Source organism: Fistularia commersonii, chromosome 5 (assembly GCF_037954325.1).
Source record: "Fistularia commersonii isolate RoL2024-O1a breed Wild chromosome 5, RoL_Fcom_v1.0, whole genome shotgun sequence".
NCBI classification, from domain to species: Eukaryota; Metazoa; Chordata; class Actinopteri; order Syngnathiformes; family Fistulariidae; genus Fistularia; species Fistularia commersonii.
In genome coordinates this window covers 16,628,282-16,646,994 of record NC_141288.1, presented here as the reverse complement: position 1 = coordinate 16,646,994, position 18,713 = coordinate 16,628,282, and the positions used below count along the sequence as shown (strand labels likewise).

At 42.0% G+C, this 18,713-nt stretch overlaps 2 protein-coding genes across 6 annotated transcripts; one reads left to right on the top strand and one right to left on the bottom strand.

Annotated features, from left to right (window-relative positions):
- The first annotated feature begins 1,072 nt into the window (after positions 1-1,072).
- Positions 1,073-7,412, top strand: cdkn1d (cyclin-dependent kinase inhibitor 1D). The gene is made up of 4 exons (XM_086147046.1): positions 1,073-1,142; positions 1,259-1,652; positions 3,751-4,247; positions 4,335-7,412. Exons 3-4 carry the CDS (start codon positions 3,755-3,757, stop codon positions 4,391-4,393), a joined length of 552 nt encoding a protein of 183 aa, XP_086003172.1. The 5' UTR covers positions 1,073-1,142; positions 1,259-1,652; positions 3,751-3,754; the 3' UTR covers positions 4,394-7,412.
- A 95-nt stretch (positions 7,413-7,507) lies between these two features.
- slc37a3 (solute carrier family 37 member 3) lies at positions 7,508-18,687 on the bottom strand. Of its 5 annotated transcripts, XR_015106174.1 has the most exons (15): positions 18,596-18,687; positions 16,991-17,205; positions 15,525-15,639; positions 15,223-15,315; positions 14,730-14,813; positions 13,744-13,889; positions 13,138-13,234; positions 12,501-12,585; positions 11,959-12,167; positions 11,558-11,699; positions 9,255-9,356; positions 8,950-9,149; positions 8,806-8,871; positions 8,414-8,582; positions 7,508-8,303 (listed from the first exon to the last, which is right to left on the bottom strand). XR_015106174.1 is itself a non-coding variant. In XM_086147041.1 (14 exons), the coding sequence occupies exons 2-14, from the start codon at positions 17,065-17,067 to the stop codon at positions 8,490-8,492; spliced, it is 1,509 nt and encodes a 502-aa protein (XP_086003167.1). In that variant the 5' UTR covers positions 17,068-17,205; positions 18,596-18,687; the 3' UTR covers positions 7,508-8,489. The 5 variants fall into 5 exon arrangements, 4 of the variants coding, with proteins under 4 accessions (XP_086003167.1, XP_086003168.1, XP_086003170.1 ...); XM_086147041.1 differs by having other exon boundaries at positions 7,508-8,582; XM_086147042.1 differs by having other exon boundaries at positions 7,508-8,582; positions 16,991-17,122; positions 18,596-18,664.
- Positions 18,688-18,713: the final 26 nt, after the last annotated feature.

Sequence of the window (18,713 nt, the reverse complement as noted above, 5' to 3'; positions counted from 1 at the left end):
TGTTAAAAATAGCAAGTATGTGTAAAGCCTGGAATAACCTCTGAGCGAGGGGCGTTGGCCAGTTTGAAGGCCCCGTAGATGACTCTTACATTATATCACCGCAAAAGCCACAACAAAAAGACTGTTATCTGTGACATGTGAGCACGCGACAAAAAAGGCCGTGGAATAATAGGAAACCTAAGAACCTATTTCGCAATGTGGAAGCATTAACAGAAATTGGGAGAATGGACGGTGGTGTAGCGGTAACGGGATGAAAAGTGATATAATGACGAGAGTCACTGGAAGACTCACAGGTGAAAAGATGGAATTGCGCAACACAAATGAATGTAAATGTAAAGATGATCAATAAGACTCTTTGAGCATCTCGACACATTCAAATGGTCAAGTTTACATTTAAATCCAGACCGCAGCTTACATTTACGGACCATTCAGTCCTTTTTTATCGAATGAGGTGGCTGGTGAATAACACACAGTTTGTCATCAGACATGAAAAGCAAACATTCATGTCACTCCAAAGTAAAAAGCTAAATAAGACTGGTGTTGGTTGGCTCGAAGACAAATGACAGTAACGACATTTATACAGGGGATTTTTTTCATCCTAACATGATTTAGTGGATTCAACGGGAGCATAATATGCCTTGGATTTGTCCAATTATTCTAGTTCGGCAGAAATACTTAAGGGCTGAACTTCCAAGCGGTCATTTGGGTAAAAACGGTCAGTAGGCTACTTTTGGTGCTTGACATGGAAACACAGCAGTCTTTTCAGTCTCCCTCATAATCTCCAACACCGTGCAAACGATCGAGTAACGAGCACTTGTTGCTTTGAGTTTGCCCCACATTACAACAGCCACAACCAAATGTGGATTTTGGAAAAACTCGCGGGAAAAATTAGTCTTGCAGATCCGTCACGTCCCGCTCACGTTGCACATCAACGTGACTTGAGGACGTGGGCCGGACGCCAAAACAAAACGTGATGCAAGCGCAACACGAGAATGTGTGTCACATTTGCGGGAGAAGAGGGAAATGGCCGCCGCTGCCAAGTTATTTGACCTACTTCTGGGCGCAACGGGCGGGAAAGGCACAGGGGCGCAGCGGCTGCAGGGTTTGGAGACACTGCTTGATTTCTGCATCCGGATAGAAGGGTAAGGAGACTTAATAAGCGTTATGACACATTTATAGCAGGGCTTCTCCGTTCCAGCAACTTTCTTTAAAATATATATTAATTTTTTTTTTTTTTCTCCATTCGTTACGGATGTAGCCGCCAAAGCAAGCCGCAGAACGCGCTTGCCAACCCGGGTTCAGCACTGGCTTCCCGTCGGTGTTGTTTACTCCGACAGAGCGCTTCTTAAGCAGTAACCACGTGACCCGGTGCTCTAGTAACTCCCCCCTCCATCCTCCAAGTCTGCTGAGTCCACAACAAACAAGATAAGGGGGCAGAGAACAAGCCTCCCGTGTGGAAGTGGGTTGTGTCCACCGAGGAGCCTCAACGTGATTCTGTTTATTTCTCCGCCGCTGTCAGGAAAGCGACTCATTCGTGCTGCTGCGGGGAAGAAAGAAGCTCACGGTTTTTTTCCCTCACCCTCTCCTCGACGCCAAAAAACGACTTCCAGCCGCGGAACTTTATAGTTAAACGCCGACATTTTAAGCTAATGGTAAGTCTCCTGCTTTCTCGCGAGTTTTCTCACCCCTGTCTTTTTTAACTTCGTTAATTTGTTCGTAAAAGCGACACATTGTTGCTGTTTTTTTTATATTTATATAGCTTTAGTGTGTGTAAAAAAACGTGTTTGCGTGTATCCCTCTGACACCGGCTGTTTGTGTGTCGCATCTCATTGACCCACATCCTCGGTGAAAAAATATCTGCGTCACCAGGTCTCGCCCCCCCCCTCCTCCTCCGGGACCCGCTGCTGCTCCGGTGCGGTTGTTTTTTTTATTTTATTGATTTCACCGGCGACGGCAACCGACTCGGTGCAGCTTTTTCAGCTTTTAACGGTTTCTCCTATTTTTGTGGAAGTTTTCGCGTAAAAATGAGCCATTGTTGCGCTCCGAAAATGGAGCCCGGGGAGCGTTTCAGAAACCCGAGCCGCACACCGCGCCCACTTGGTTTTTCGACGAAAACAACTTTCACCCGCAGTGAGAGTGCCTGCGCCTGCGGGGGGAGCGAATATAAGCTATTATTTACTTAGTTTTAGATTGAAAAAAAAACAAACAAAAAAATACATTTATGTGGTTTGGAAAAAAGGTTAGTTTATCAATTATAAAAATGAAAAAATAAGATAAAATGAGGATGTAATGTGGTAATTTCCATTACGCGCACATTAAGAGTTTATATAAACATAATTACACGGTATCCAAGGTTTATTAAAACACTGCCTGTTGCCTAAATATCCCGAAGGTGTCAAACTGTTGCGAAACCCTATCACCCCCAGCCCCCACTAAGCTGTTTTTTTCCTTCTCCGAGCTGGTCTGTTATTTCTGCCTCCGGGCAGATTTATGGCTGATAAAGCGGTAATATTTGCAGTATATCTTAGCCTTGCGCTCACGGATATTTTTTTTATATTAACCGTGAAACCGGAGAAATCAAACGATCTAGTGTTTCTCAGGTCTTTGAACGGAATCTTAAAACGGTAGAACGGTATATTGTTTTATTCCCGGGTCTTTTCATCAGAGTTCGAGCTCTGCGGTGACTAGAAAATTTGTATTTATTTAACGACCAGTATTATTCGGGCCCTCACGGGAGAAATCCTCTCTCAGATGTATTTACATTAATATGTGATGAAGACAAACACTGCACTGAAGCTCTGAGAGGGTCTAAAGTTAAGGATGAAATGAAGGAATTGAGTGAGTCCTCATTGTGGTTGTATGCTGTACTGATAGAACTGCAAACAAGTTGCATCGTGCAGGGCCTACTCTAGCCCCCCAGTTTGCCCAGTCTTCGCTTTCTCTTTCAGAAAAATGACATTCACCAAAGAGGCATGACAGACCCATGGAGGAATTTGTTTTGGAGTTCACTCAAGCAGAAGTGTAATTGCAGCCTTGTCAAAAGGCAATGCTTTGCACTAGACGAAGTGTAACATTACATTAGCGAAAGAAGGATTTATCTCAGGTTACTATCAGAGAACATCTGCTCATCTGTATATCAGAAGGCCCCGTTTTCTTCCATTGGCTCCACTCAGCTGATAAAGCAGCGAGAAGAGGCAAACAGTGGCTTCCAGACGAATGAACCGCCTCTACGCAAATGTGTCTCTGTCGTGAAAAAAAGCACAGGCGTAGAGTTTCTTCTGAATTCAACAGAGTTGCTCTAATGAACCTGCGCCAGACAGGGTACTGCAGGACACATCCCTCACATGTAGACCAAACAAGCTTCTCAATGTGACCGGCTGACCTTTACGGTCGGCCTTTGGCTGCCAGGCACTGGAGCAGGTGGAGAGTCAGGTTCTTTCTGCCACAGAGGTGGACTGGATATTGTTAAGAGATTTATTTGGTGTTTGTCCAGGTACCTGGAGAAATAATTACTCTACAGGTTAAGGCGCACATGTGTGCGATTAAATAAAACACAAAAGGGGCCCCAGAGGGCAGATAACGGTGTTAGGAAGGAGGAGGCGGAGGCCATGCATGTATTATCTTGCTATACACACCAATTAAAAGGAAAAAAAGTCACACCTCATTGAAACTCTGCAGGTGTGACAAGAGCCAACACTCAACCCTTGTCCTTCATTGCACACTTTTGAGTATCTGCATATTTGCTCACAGGGCCATGGCGATGGACACTACATCAAAGTTGACAGCAGGACCGAGCACGATATCTGACTTGGATCTCTCGGCCCTCGGCGGCATTGAGGCCCTGAAGTTGAAGGTGGGGCCTGTACGGAGGAATCTCTTCGGGCCCGTGGACCACCAGCAGCTGCAGAAGGACTTTCAGCGCCTTCTCTGCATGAGTGTAGAGGTGGCCAACAAGAGGTGGAACTTTGATTTTCAGAGAGACGTGCCAGGACAGGGCACCAACATCGAGTGGGAGGAGCTGAGGTGCCAAGATGTGCCCACATTTTACCGCGGCTGCACGGTCAGGCCGGTGGTGCGGCTTGAAGTAAAGATGGCTAAAGCCACGAGGCGGACGTCGCTGTCGTCGGGCGAGGGCTCACCGGGGTCCAGCAGCTCCTCTGGCTCCGGAGACGAGTACTTGGAGCTGAGCACAAGGGGGTGCTTCCGGCACCAGTGGCCAGCAAAACGCAGGCAGTCAGCCATCACAGGTAAATCCACGGAACCCCGTTTGCAATTTCCGTACAATGTTGACACAATGAATTCCATCACAGTAAACGTTATCTTGTCCTTGGCAGATTTCTTCAAGGTGAAGAAGAGGAGGCTTCTCCTTTACAAAATGTCCCCTCGGCAGTAAAACGAAAACCCCAGCGAATACCAGAGGACCAGCAACCCTCTGCACATCACCTCAAATAGATATGTCCCATATCACCTGTATATATGTAGCAATTTCTAACAGACTGTCTGTACAGCATGGGTTTAAAAACTCCTGGCACCACATACTTGACTCAGTACAAGGATGCCAGCCTCTCCTAATCAATCATGGTCAGACTTCAACGGTTTTGTGGATAATTCTAAGTATGCTATATGTTCTATATACTGTTTTCTCCAGCTTTTTGACTATACTGTGAAATTATTTTACATGCACTCTTCCAGCAAAAAACAGAAAGCCGGCTCTTGTTGTAAGAGGTTAAGAATAGTATTTGTCAAGGCGCCAACATCGGCCCTTGACCTTAATTCCTCCTCGTGCTAAAAGTCAAAAGAGGTTTTGATTAGGTGAGTTACTATTCCTGGCCTCGCACCACACTTAGCCTTTCGTCTCGCCACGCGGCTCCAAAAGCCCCAGTCAAGCCAGGGGTCTGACCCCTGAGGGGCAGAGTCTGACCCAGGGTTCAAAATTGGCAGTGCGTTTGTGATTAGCCCAAGGTTAAAGGTCAGTGGTGGAAGTTTAGCAATGGGATAATGTGGCCAAAATTCAATAAAAGTGACTAAAATTTTGAGTAATAATAATAATCATTATATTGATGATAATAATAATAATATTATAACGTTGCATGTGTAGCTATTTATTTATTATTCCTGATGTTAGTTCATCAGCAAAATAAAAAAGCAATTTGAAAAACAAGGTAAAATAAGGTATTTGTGGAAGCCTGTGCCATTGCCCCAAAAAATGCTTTAGACTACAAGTCATCACGGCTCATATACTTTCCACCATTACCACTCAAAAATATCCGTTATATATTGTAATCTTTCATAGCAGAAAAGTACAACCTGTATCCTCTTTTTGCTTTGTATAATTTGCATAATGGGGGGTTTATAATTTTGGCAGCAGACCAGAACATACCTTATTTAGTAGTTTGTTTTTTCAGCTTTATGCTTTTAACATGTAGCATTTCCCACTCTTTGTCTTCATGTGAAATTTGTCTTGTAGGTCTTTGAATATGCCTATTTTCTTCATGAAGGGAATGTAGTGTTTGATCACTGTGTTGCAGCTCTGAGGAACCATATGTAGTTCCAAATCATTGTCACATTTTCTATCGCTCTGCAGTTCTTTGAGTATATATATACATATATATATATATATATATATATATGTATATATATATATATATGTATATATATATATATATATATATGTATATGTATGTATGTTTGTGTACATATGCAGTACACATAAGTGTTTGTGTGTGACTGTTGATTTGATTGGATGTTCAAGTTTTCAAGAGTTGTAAAAATTGTGGCAGCTGAGGCAGTTGAACCAAAGAGGAATTGTTGTACTCTCATTAGAAAAAAAAAACATCATTTAAGTCACTGGCTGCTCACAAGAGCAGCACCGGGTTTAAGAGGGTCTCAAGATCTAATAATGTTTCGTCAGGGGGGAAACAGTTGAGTGGCAAAGTCATTTTATAGTTAGTCTCCTACCTACGCATTTTTTAATTTTCCATGTGGGTAAAAAGCCATAACCTGGATTATCCATTCCTACTACCTCATTAAGTAATTCAAGGTAAATGCTTGGAAAGTTAAAAATGATGATTTAAAAAAAAAAATCATAAAAAAAAAAAGACTAACAAATGTAGCTCAGGTTCTTTAATTCTAAAAGCAATAATAAGAGACTGTGAGTCCGAGGCAAAAAGGGGGGCCGGTGGTGTTATTTTTATTTGCGTAAAAGCTGTTGAGATTTAGCGCTGCGTGTAGAGTTTCACATCAGGTAAAGGAGTCAGTGTGTCAGAGCAGAGGCCCCAGTTGCGCAGAGGAAACTCCAACCCAGACTGCTTTTGTTGTCCCCTACTGCCACACTCTGCTTTGACAGCTTTCGCGGAAAAAAAAAAGCAAAACTGGTGGAACGGGGTGGGGGTGGGGTTGAGCGGCGAGGAAAAGAGACTTTATTTTAATAGGAAACCATCACAAGAATACGCCCCGGACCCCTTTCAGATCAAAGGGGCTCTCCAGCCGGACAAGTGGCCTATGATTCAGACGGGCTTTTTGTCTGCCCCCCTTTTAAGTCTCCCAGTTTCTCTTTCATGATCCAACCGCCTCAGTCTCAGCAGAAATTGGCATGAAAGCCGCTGTACATAATCATGTTAACACAATGTTGAGGGGTTTTCATGGTTGTACTGGGGTGTACTATTTAAAAAAAAAAAAAAAAAAAGAAAAACCCAAACACGGACTCTATTTTAAATAAGAAATTCTTTTTTTTGGTCGTCGTCTACTTATCTGTGTGTGTATGTTCTGTAGATGTTTGTGTGCATCTTCTGTTGGAGAAAAAACGTTCAGAGTCTATATTAACTTATTTGAGTTTTTATCATATGTGAGAGGAAGTAATTATAAATCCCCTACCTTTTTTGCTATCACTAATTGTGTCATTTCTAGAACTATATCTTTGCACTACTTAAACATGGTTGACAAGAGAACTATTTTTATTGTAACCTTTAAAACTATGGTGTGACATGAACATTTTTATTTTCACTCCTGTTATAGCTTTCACATTGTTGAACATTTGTTAATTTTTCTGCAAATTTAATGGGAAAAAACAAAAATATTAATGTCACTATGAATCCTTCTCACTGTTCTCTAGCGAACTTTGCTTCCCAAATTCACCTGTCGCAGCGATGTCAATGTTGTTTTTGTACTCCGTATATGCATGAATGTATGGTAATCTTTGTATACATCTGTAATAATTTTGCAATTTCATACTGGCTTATGTATCCTTGCAACATATGAGAAGTGTAAACTGGGAAGAGAATAATTTACTTTTTGATAGCAAAATTTGTATGGAAAAATGTCCAGATTCCGTTATGGGGGTGTCGGTGTTGTTGACTTTCACATGATCTCATATTTTGCCCAAAACAATAAAAGGTTAATGATTGTTGTTAAAACTATGAATGACGTGATTGATTTCCCCCAGTCCTTTCACATTCAGAAGCATGAAAAGCACCACCTGCTGGCTAAAATTGAACACTACTTCTATTGATGATCATATTCAGTAAACAAAATAATAAAAATCGATTTTCATTTATTAAAAACAATTATTTGTCACTCTAAAAGAAAAGGTACAGAAAATTAAAAATAAATAAAGAATCTACAGGTTGTCTTAAGCTGTAATGCGCATTGTGTTAGTTTTGCAAAGGTAGGGCTTTTGCAACCAGATTAAAATAAACGTTTTTTTTTTCCGCGAGCACTCGCAGCAGCAGATCAGAATGATCTGTGTTTTTAACATTTTAAGACAAATATGCAGTCCATACAAACCCTGTCACTGCTGTGGTTTAGGACATTGTAGAGACAGACATTCAAGTGAAAGTGAACAAATAACTAACCGTTCTTTACAGCCTCTATCCCGGTAGCACAGATATTAACAGCTGGGATGCGGTCTCTTAACCGAACCATTATTGGACTCTGACTGAATTGTTAAAAATGAGTGCATTTAAAAAAAAAAATCTACATATGTACAGTACATGTGCTGTCCAGTCATTCCCACATCACAATGATTAATTTACATGGCTAACAGCTGCCCCAAGCCACCTTTAACATCCTGATCTTTAAGGTTAAGGAATTCCGATGTAACTAAGACGAAAACTTTGCGTTTAAAAATAAACAAAACAAAAACATTTTCAACAATTTGGAAATCTGTACATCAGTCCATCCCACTCAAGCAGACTGGTGGAGCTATATGCTAGACCCCGACTCCCCCCACAGCTATTTCCAATCAGGCACTTCACCACCTGTCAGAGGGTTAAGGTGCAGAGCTGGATGTATATCCGTTTTTGGGGCTGCAAGTGAGTGGATAAGATAGTCAGCCCTGTGCTCAGTGACTCTTCATCTCTGGATCATCCTCAGCAGGCTGCCACTCGGTTGACCGCGTCCACGGCCTGGAACTCACCCGTGCCTTTTTCCGGCGGCGCTGCTTGCCGTCGGTTGAGGGGGGTTTGGGGGGTTGTTGCAGCCGGCGCCGGCACTCAGAGCTGATGGCGCACAGCTTGTCTGTCTCTCCACATCGCTCGCACCTCCTTCAGGATTAAGGGTGTGATGAACACGATGCTGCCTCCTGTCTGAAACATCCAAAATGTGGTGTGTTAATGAATCCGATTTCACGCTGCACTGTCTTTACATAAAGAAGGTCCGGCCTATGTGTACAAAGTGCATGTAATATCAACCTTGTGATTTTAATATCAAAATGATGCGTGACGTCCTTTTTATCCTGGCAGTTCTTCGCAAATAAATACACTACGGATGTAATGAGCTGAATCAGGATTCAAGGGTAAGGGATCTTACCATGACCACGAAGAAGTAGAACACACACATCCAGTCCAGCCTGCTTTCAATGAGCGAAACGAGATACTGGAGGATGAAGATGAAAAGGACGGTTAGTCTATTATTCCTCCGCAACGTGCTGGCGATGAGCCGCGCCGGACGTACCTGTCCCCCGGCGGCGCCTATGCTTCCTGTCCCGTCTACGATGCCGGTGACCGTCGCCAAGGCTTCCTGGCTGCCCCTGATGGCTTCCTGCCTCCCCAGGTCTGCGGATATGGCCGAGCTAATCATGTTGGACGGGCCGCCGATGAAGAAGCCCGTGGTGGCCAGCAGAGCCGCGTTGACAGCTTTGTCATTTGGTGAGTCTGCGGGGGAAGGGAGGGGGGACAGGAAAAGGCTACGGCTTTGAATAACGAGCCCGAAGATCTGTGACGTTGCTGGCCAAACAGCGGCGTGCAGTGTGTACTCACGGCTGTATCCCACCAGAGCGCCCATCGCTAGGAGCAGACTCAACGCCAAAACTGGGGCTCTCTTTCCCATGAAGTCAGAGATCAGTCCCTGGAGCGTCCCCCCTAGCACAGGAATTCAACTTTTGGGTCAAATTCAACAATGTTTCCCTATGCACAAGTATTGTACTCAAACATCTTCGACGGAAAAGTTAAGGTTCCCTATTCTTGCCAGATACGGTCTTATATAGCATTTAAAAATGGCCGTACGGCATTTTTATGTCCAGGACCGCAGGACGACCAGATGCGGACCTGTAACCTTAAATAACAGCTGGTCTTCCATCTGCTCTCGTAATCTATTGATCAGCTCGAAACCAGATTTAGCTGTGCTTTAATATTAGTTGGTTGGCAGAAAGCCTGGTGTTATGATTTTACGCAATATTTTTTGATCGTGTGACAGCCACATTCAAAGCGAGCATGAGAGGCAGGTGAGATGTTTAATGTCTGGAAACAGGGGTGGGCAAACTACGGCCCGCGGGCCACATCCGGTCCATTAAAGTTTCGTACAGAATTCATACTTGATGTGAATGATCGAATCAATAAATGTGGGAGCTCAAACAGGAGATTATTTCATTTTTGGAGCTACTTGAGAACTTTCCTGAGCTGAGTGACACAGATTGGCTTTGTGATCTAGCCTTTACTGCTGACATACTGACATACATGAATGAGCTGGACGTGAAGCTACAAGGGAAAAACTGGTTTGTGCATAAAATGCAAGCAAACGTCAGAGCCTTCAAAACCAAGATGGTTTTATTTTTAAAGCAAATGTTAGACAATGTTCAGGCAAATGTCAGATGAATCTGATATGTACTGTTAACAAATACTTTTTTTTTTTGTATATATTGTATCTTGTGCTGACCCGGCCCGTCTGTCAAATTTTAAAAGTCAATGCTGCCCCTGAGCCAAAAAGTTTGCCCACCCCTGGTCTGAAATAACAAAGCATGACAGGTTTGAGGTTATTAATCATTTTTAACTTTTAACATGGGATGTCAAAATCAACGCTTTAATACACTTTTTTTTTTTTAACCTTTATTTCACCAGGTAAAAAAAAAAAAACATCGAGATCTGGATGCCTTTCACAAGGGTGACCTGACCAAGAGGAAAATTGGATGTAATTGACGCAAATTATTGGCCATCTGGATAGGAAGTCGGAGTAGAAAAAAAAGCCAAGACAGAACAATGGGATGGACATAAAGCAGTTGTCAGACCCTGCGGGAAGGCGTTTTCATTTCTCTGAAGTACTTCCCCCTTCAGGCAGTGCCTGAAAGCACTGTTCCGTGCGGGAGAATTCTCCGTCAGTGCACGTGGCAGGCAGTCAGCTCACGTACTGATGTACTCTAGTAAGTTCATCTCAGAAACAAAACTACCAAAGGAGTAAGATGGGCCAATTAATATGGATATTTGTTTTATTTCAAATCAGAAAAAATGTGATATTGGAATGTTTTATTTTACACCTTCACGGCTCTGAGAGAGAGTAGAAGAATGAGATAATCTTTGTACTTTTTAAGACCTTAAAACACTTTATAGCCTTAACTTTGACACTTTGTATTTTATTTGTATTTCTTATTCACCGTCCTTCCTACTATTATCTATTATTGTTATGTTTTACTTGAAACCCTGGCACAACAATTTCCTTCGGGATAAATAAAGTTGTTCTTATTCTTATTCTTAATTGTCCCACAGTAGGGAAAAAATAATATATATATATGTGACGAGAACACACACAAACACACACACACGCACACGCTTTCTGTCACTAGTCTTACCATCACAAGATACAGGATACCCAATTGATAATGAATGTTCATCAATCAAGATTAACCCAAGTTAATCATGAAATGCCAATTAATCGGATTAAGATATATTAATCGCTTAACAGCCTGGCTTTTAAACAAATATTTTACACAATGCACACCTTTCACTTGTTCGACTCGACTGCATCAACAGAGGACAGGGATAGTATTTGGTAACCAAGTGACAAGAAACTGACTGAAATATGACCCATTACACAACTCATAGATTTACATTTGACTTTTTTGGTTTGGACATGTATAGATGTTGTTGTAGAATCATGACTAGAAAATAAGCAGTGTTTTCTAAATATTACTGGTTATCATAGCAACATGATGCCCTTCGTGCTCCTTGAAGAGCGGAGGGGCCTACAGGTGACCTGGTGTCTAATCGCAGCGCGGACGCAAGAGCTTACGCACCCAAATGTCGGAATCAGGACGGGATGTTAACGGGTGTAAGAAGGGTCCGACACTTACCCACGATTCCTCCGACATCGTACCACACCGACAGGCGGTCGGCCTCGGCCTCCTTCCAGCCATAGTTGTTGCTCAGGTAGAAGGGAAGCCAGAAGAAGAAGGAGTAGTTGACCAGCTTCAGACACGCGTACGCTAGAGAATACTGATGCATCACAACAAACAACCAACAGCTGTTACTGTTTGACTAAAAAAACAAAACAATGACTCAAACATTTGCAATAAATGACCCTATGAATCACAGAAAAAGGTAAAGTATGAAAAAATCAGGTGTATATGCCCCCTAGGAAAAGTGAGAATAGGCCAGACTTAATATAGCAGGGTTGTAAAACTAGTTGTATAACTGACTCTTTAAAAAGCTCATGTTTCGTCACAGATGGTAGTAAACAAATCTGTTGACTCACAGGAAGAACTCCCGGCAGACAGAAGGCTTGCAGGAAGCTGATGGCCTTCGGAGACTCCTCCGGGGTTTCGTCCGACTGCTGGACCGACTGGTAGAATCGGTCACACACATCCTCCTCCTGCTGCTCCTCCTCATCGTTCATCAGACGCCTGCGACTGTCTGAATCGGCCTCCACCGGTCGTAGTCCTGTCTCCGACTCAAAACTGAGCCCTGACACACACACGCACACACACCAACACACACACACTAAATAAACTTCATAAAGTTGCTGATTTTCCTTGATGAATCAGGAGTTTCTGTGAAATGCGGATTTGTTTTCGTTTCCTTGTTTTAGTTGAAAAATGGTTTTGGTGGCAAAAAGGTCATCTGAAAGTAAACAGACTGTGGGTGGTCCTGCTGAAGAGGCGGAAATATGACCTCATGCAACTAGAACAACACACACACGCACGAGGTGAGATTTGAATATCTGAAAAGACACTGGTACCTTTCAGGTTAATGTTAGATTTCATCTTAAAACACACATTGTTCTTCCGTTTTCCTCACCGACTTCTTTGGGGGAGACGAGCAGGCCGAAGAACACCACCACGCCGCCGGCAAATTGCACCACTGACGTCACAAGGAAGGCGTACTGCGCGCGCACACACACACACACACACACACACACACACACCAGGAAGTTAGTGTTCTGATGCTGAGAGCATTACATATAGCGCCAGAACAGATCAATTCTGCTGATATTCTTTACATATTTTATGTAACTACTGTCAGAAAAGGAGCAAAATACAATTTCAATGTTGTCTGTGCCACAATTATTCCAACACACTATATTCAAGTCCGGAGTTGGACTGAATTCCAGCAAATTATGGCGTTAAAGATTAAATGTGCTACCGTTTTGATGTTCATATTTGCACATTCGCAAGAGGCGCAACATTAGTTAACACACCTTAAAAACACCATGACAAAATGCTCTGTAAACAGTTTTAAAATCATAGATGTATAAACAATGTGTGTGTGCACATGGGTGACTTCTGGGACCAGGCGTACAACTCACTGATCGGATACTGTGCATAGAATATCGATGTGAAAAGTTTTCACGATAGCCAAAAGTAATATGTGCGCTGGAGGTTGATATCATCCAGTAGCGTAACGCGAAGCCAAATCTTATGCCAACGCCTGTCACCTCGTATCCATACTTGAGTACACTGGATGCCAAGAAAGCTCCCAGGATGTTGCCGACTGAGGCGCAGGCGCTCCACAGGCCGAACACGAATCCACGCCTGGAAAAACAACACGGGGGAGGGTTAGAGAGAGAGATTTTAACAGTCTGCTTTATATCTATAATCATATCCACGTCAATTTACTGAAAAGTCCTCTGGTTTTATTTTCATCTCCGCATCCATCACAGTTTAGCCAAACAAGAATTACATTTAAACCAAAATTGCAACTTTGCAGGTGTTTCGCTGACTGAACATTTCTCGTAGTTAGAAAATTATGTTTGGAGCGCCTTCTGCAGAGGTCTAAATGGCGTCTATGTTCTGGCAGCGGCGCCGGTGAATGGATGTCATTGTGCGAGTGTTTCCCTGCGTGCAGGCGTGTGCCATCAAGCTCCGACGCTTTTTGGGCTAAAGGTTTTGGAACTGGAGTTTACATCCATGTTATAAACACAGTCTGCTTAAAACTAGGCAAAATTGAAAAAAAAAAAAAAAAAAAAAAGACTCACTTTTAACCGCTCACTTTTTTAAATGTATACACACACGCAGGAATTGTAAACAGATAAGTCACACACCCCGTCTTCCCGAACCAGTTGCCCATGACAGCCACCACGCAGGGCCAGACGGCTGACTGCAGCAGGCCGTTCAGCACCCACAGTGTGCAATACACATAGATGTTGTAGATGTGGAGCCATTCGGTCACAGTGCCGAAAACAAACTCCTGCAAACACACGGAGAAATGACGGAAGGTTGTGCTGTTTACTGTACGAGGAGGAGAACTAAGAGTCAAAAGGCAAATCGTGTTCCAAACAACGCTGATAAAGTCAAATGCCCACAAGGAAAAACCTTTCATTTTCCAGGCTGTTACTGTACCGCTGCACTTGTAGGGTATAAGAAGTCAGTAAAAGTCGTATTTGGTGGTGCAGAATGATTTGAAATGAGAAAAAAAAAATGGATTATCTATTTAAAAAGCAATGCATTAAAGGATTAACTGAAATAAGAATGGGATAAATGATTAAGAAATTGTTAAAAATGTTTATTTTTGAAATAGAAAATTCCAATTAGAGTAATTGATTTGGCACCATTTTACACAAATTTAAAATGTTGCAAGAAATTTCCAAAGATTTTCCAAGTAAAGAAAATATAAAATTAATCCAATTTAAAAAACACAAACACACAATTTTTTTTTTTTTAAATACAAAATGGGCAAAGTCATGTGGTCTCAGACACGGTGATCTGATTTTACACAAATGTCTTTTTTTTTTTTTAAATTCGGCGTCTGCTTTGGAGACAAGATTTCATATCCTGTTTTAGAATTCAAAACGGGAGTGTCGTGAGTGAGCGGCTGGGCGTGCAGCAGAGACCTGCAGGAAGGTAAACTCACAAGACTAGCCTGGCAGGCTTAACACAACTCCTGTTATTTTGTTTGCTTTTCTTTTTTAAATAACTCCAACTGACATTTTAAATTGCATAAATTGACACCGGGGAGAATTTACGATTTGATACCACAAAGTCTTGTTTCTGTGATCGGGTGTGTGTGTGTGTGTGTGTGTGTACTTACCACAGCGGCGGAGCCACAAAGGCCGAAACAGAGCACATAGCGCAGGTTGACCCGATCCCCGATCACACCGCTGAGATACAGACCCTGAGCAGATCAGAAAAAAGTACTGTTGATCACAGGATGGTGGAGATTACATCAAATAACATCCTTTGGGGAGAAAAACATCTTTTGGAACTGGTGCAGACTGTACGCTCAGCACTCCTGAATGATTCTCAGGTGATGCCGTCAATGCGACAAGACTCCGCTAAGCTTTGTGTAACTCATTAATCCAATATTCCCGTAGAAGACCAAGTACATAGAAAATGCTTTTGTATATGTATAAGGATCTGTATCAGTTGTGTCTAATAACAGTTTGCGTGTCGTTTATTCGACTGTCACAACCGCAACTCCCACATACTATGTTAAACAGCAGCCTTCAAACAGAAATGATAACGTCTATCGTTATTTATTTCCCGGACAATGGGTTTTCCATCAAATGTGGCGGCCTACTCACCACCGCATACGAGAAGAGGAAGATGGAGTCCAAAGCTCCCAGGAAGAGCGTGGCCTGCTTTTCATCGTCAAACAGATGATTGATTTCCCATGTCTGTGAAGACAGAAAAAAAGATGTGTGTGTGTGTGTGTGTGTGTGTGTGTGGGGTTAAGGAAAAAAAAAAACACCCAAAACAATGTCTTATTAATATAGAAGAGGGTATATTTTTGAATTCTTGATCGGGGATTGATATGACACAAACATCTGAGAGCAGAAGCCAGTGACTCATTCAACTGAAATGGTAAATCGAGTGATTTTCGTACCTCGCCGGGAGCGAATGCACGAGTGCTGTCATTTTGGACAGAGGGCGTCCACTGGGCTGAGATGCTCACTTTCACATTGCTGAAAGTCTTCCTGGAGGCATGCAGCAACACATAGCTGAAGGAGATAGTAATAGCATGTCTCAGCGATAAGAAGCAGGGGAAGCTTGTTTACAAGAACCTGGCAGAACGAGTCACAGCGTTCAGCTGGAGCGCATCCAGGCTTTTGTTTTTCCTCGCCCTTTTCTATGGTGTTAATTTTTCCCAAATACATTTTTAATGGTTTCACCGATGAATGAAAATGAGAAGAAATATGTGAATTCCTCTTCTTTATCTGAGAAGTGCACCAAAATCGAAAACATGAAACTTTTGCACTGAAAGGCATTATTGACTGTGTGGTAGCTGTGGCAGCTGGCATTTTGCCTCTGATAGAGAGTGCGTTGACACAGCGACCAAGAATTAATCATTAACCAAAATGACTGGGTGTGTCATGAACTAACACGGCTGCAGAGAGAAACTCAATACTTTATCGGTTTCATGACTTTGTTTAACATCTCTTTTTCAAGTTCAACTTGAGAATACATAAAAGGAATAATTGAAATACAATAAATCTTCATTTTGAAAAATGGAAAAATGCTAAATATCTAGGTTTTCCCTCTTCTTTCAATTGTTTTTTTTCCCAGTTTAACAATGAGCTGCTCTGTGGTCTGGCCTCTTCTATTGGAAATCAACATACTAATCCACCCTATCTTGATGGTGTGTGCCATGGGATGACCAGCATCAATGACCTTTGACCTTCATGGACAGCAGAACAGCTCACAGCTATTTACCAGGAGTGGCCACTGTATCAGCACAAAATAAATCCAGTCCAACAACAAAATCATTCTCTGGGTTTCTTGCAATATGGAATATTTTACTGGCAATATTGCGGTTGTGTGTTTTCCTCATGTTTTTCTTTCTTAACAGGTAAATTAGTGGTAAATCGCCATGGAATTTTTTTTGGAAAAAACACCTAAAATGACAAGTAAATGAGTAAGAAGTTGTCTAAAAAGGAGCAAAGATAACTATATATCTATATCTATCTATCTATATCTATATATATATAGATATAGATATAAACACACACACACACACACATATATATATATATTATATTTATATATATATATATGTGTGTGTATATTAAAAACTAGCAAGGAATTAATGACCAAGATACCAAAAGATTATTGTAAGAAAAATGTGGGAGCAGTTTAATCCAAGTAATCTGTGCTAGAGAGACATTCCCTGGTAGTTCATTTCCTTTCATTGTGTAACTAAAAAATGGTTGTCCATATCTGAGTGGTTGTAATGACACAAATGTAAATAGAATACAATTGGAAAGGCTGAAACCAACTACAGCACGTTGAAAACTTTAACGGCTGGATTAAGGAGAACCCCAAAGGTCCCGGGGAAGGGTGGGCACAGATTACCTAAAGAAGGTGAGAAGGAAGGCAACCAGATGATGGTGTGTGTACTGTGACAGGTAGCCACAGCACAAGGGAGGCATCACAGGGGCAGGGGGAGAAGGTGGAAGAACAAGGTGGTAACGTTGGTGAAGGTCGCTGGGGGAGGGGACAGCAACAGGATGAGGTTCTAACTATGTTGAATAGGACAAGAACATCACTACAGCAACACAAAGTCCTTCCTGAAAAGAAGGAAGCCAATGTTAATGCTTAAAGCTTATCAGCAATGAAAGGACAACTCTATTAGATAGAAGCAATGCTATAATTTGTGTGATTTGGTTTTTACAAAAATATATATGAAATTTCCTCTAGAAATATGGAAAAAAACATCTACTGCTCTGCTTTAAAATGGTGAAGGAATGATGTAGTAGTAATTTCACAGTAGTTATTTAAAATAATCCAATAAAAACAATTAGAGTGCCTGGGAATCATGTTGGTTGGGTGTCTCTTGTTTATTTTTAGAGATCTGAAATCCCCAAAAGTCTGTGAGAATAGCAATTTTATTAGAGATCCGGCAAGCATTTATTTTTATAAATCACTTGCCACTTTTAAACATCTAACGTGACTTTTATCTTCAAAACCTGACACACGCACACCCAAGAACTGGCAAAAACAGCCATCATAAAATCTTAAAATAATATTTCACAACACTTAAATAGCATTTAATGTGACGTTGCACTGAAGTAAGGGTGTTTTTTTTTAAATTCTTCAGAGAACTTGACCTCATCTGATCATCTGAGGTGATCGGTTAACCTCTAGCTGCCAGTGATCTGCACCACCACAGGCAGAAGTTTGTTGAAAGCATCCATTCCCCCCGAGCCTCGCGGCCTGAAAGGCCTCATCTGTTCTGAATGTTCGGTTGTGCTTCTCCTTGTAGCCGTCGTCAATGAGTCCAGTGTATTCTGTCTGTGTCTACAACCATTACTCCTCTTTTTAATTCACACATTCACCTCCAGGTTTGTTTACACAGGAAACTTGGGAACTAAAGGAGACCCGATACAACATTTTCTGCTCTGATATCCAGATCCATTATGCCTGGAGGGAGGGGGGGGGTTGCTACTACTGATAAAACTTTCTAACTTAAAAGCTAGGAGACGGCAGATTTTTTATTGTGTATTACTTAATTTTGGATACATTTCTAGCCTCTTACATAAGATCAGCAAAATACATGCAAATGAGCCCCAGTGACGCTTCATTACAGGTGAGCAGGTTGTGAGGTTGTCTGTGACCAGAAGTCCTGTCCAAAGGACGCTGTCTGATAACACATTAAATCAGTGATTTGTTTCATCACCATTTCCAAGAATTTCTAAGAAAATCGATTCCTTTGATACATAATTATATCACGACAACCGTCTGGCGTTAGCATACTCGAAAATAAATGCTTTCCGAGCGTGCTATTCTAAGGGAGTACACATCCAGTTTCTATCTCACATCTCTCTCACAGGTTATCAACGCCTTGCGACCGGAATCTGACCTCCGTACCCGATAAATAACAGCAGAAATCGGCAAATATATTCGAACTCACGAATGACAATACCGGTATTAAAGTCTTGTAATTACTATCCCTCTTACCTCACCGCTAAGGGACTGCTAGCTTGTTGTAGGCGAGGCGACCATCGTTTTATGTTTACTCCGCTTTCCCGTGTCACTGATATTACCGGCGCTTTCAAGCAGACGGCGGCTTACTACT

What these genes read in the sequence shown, in the direction of transcription:
- cdkn1d (XM_086147046.1), top strand. Translation starts at nt 3,755, where the DNA reads ATGGCGATGGACACTACATCAAAGTTGACAGCAGGACCGAGCACGATA. An exon ending in CAGGCAGTCAGCCATCACAG is followed by an intron (nt 4,248 to 4,334) that starts GTAAATCCACGG and finishes TGTCCTTGGCAG; the next exon opens with ATTTCTTCAAGGTGAAGAAG.
- slc37a3 (XM_086147041.1), bottom strand. Translation starts at nt 17,067, where the DNA reads ATGCCTCCCTTGTGCTGTGGCTACCTGTCACAGTACACACACCATCAT. An exon ending in TTCCTTCTCACCTTCTTTAG is followed by an intron (nt 15,640 to 16,990) that starts GTAATCTGTGCC and finishes TATCTCCTTCAG; the next exon opens with CTATGTGTTGCTGCATGCCT. An exon ending in TCCTCTTCTCGTATGCGGTG is followed by an intron (nt 14,814 to 15,222) that starts GTGAGTAGGCCG and finishes TGATCTGCTCAG; the next exon opens with GGTCTGTATCTCAGCGGTGT.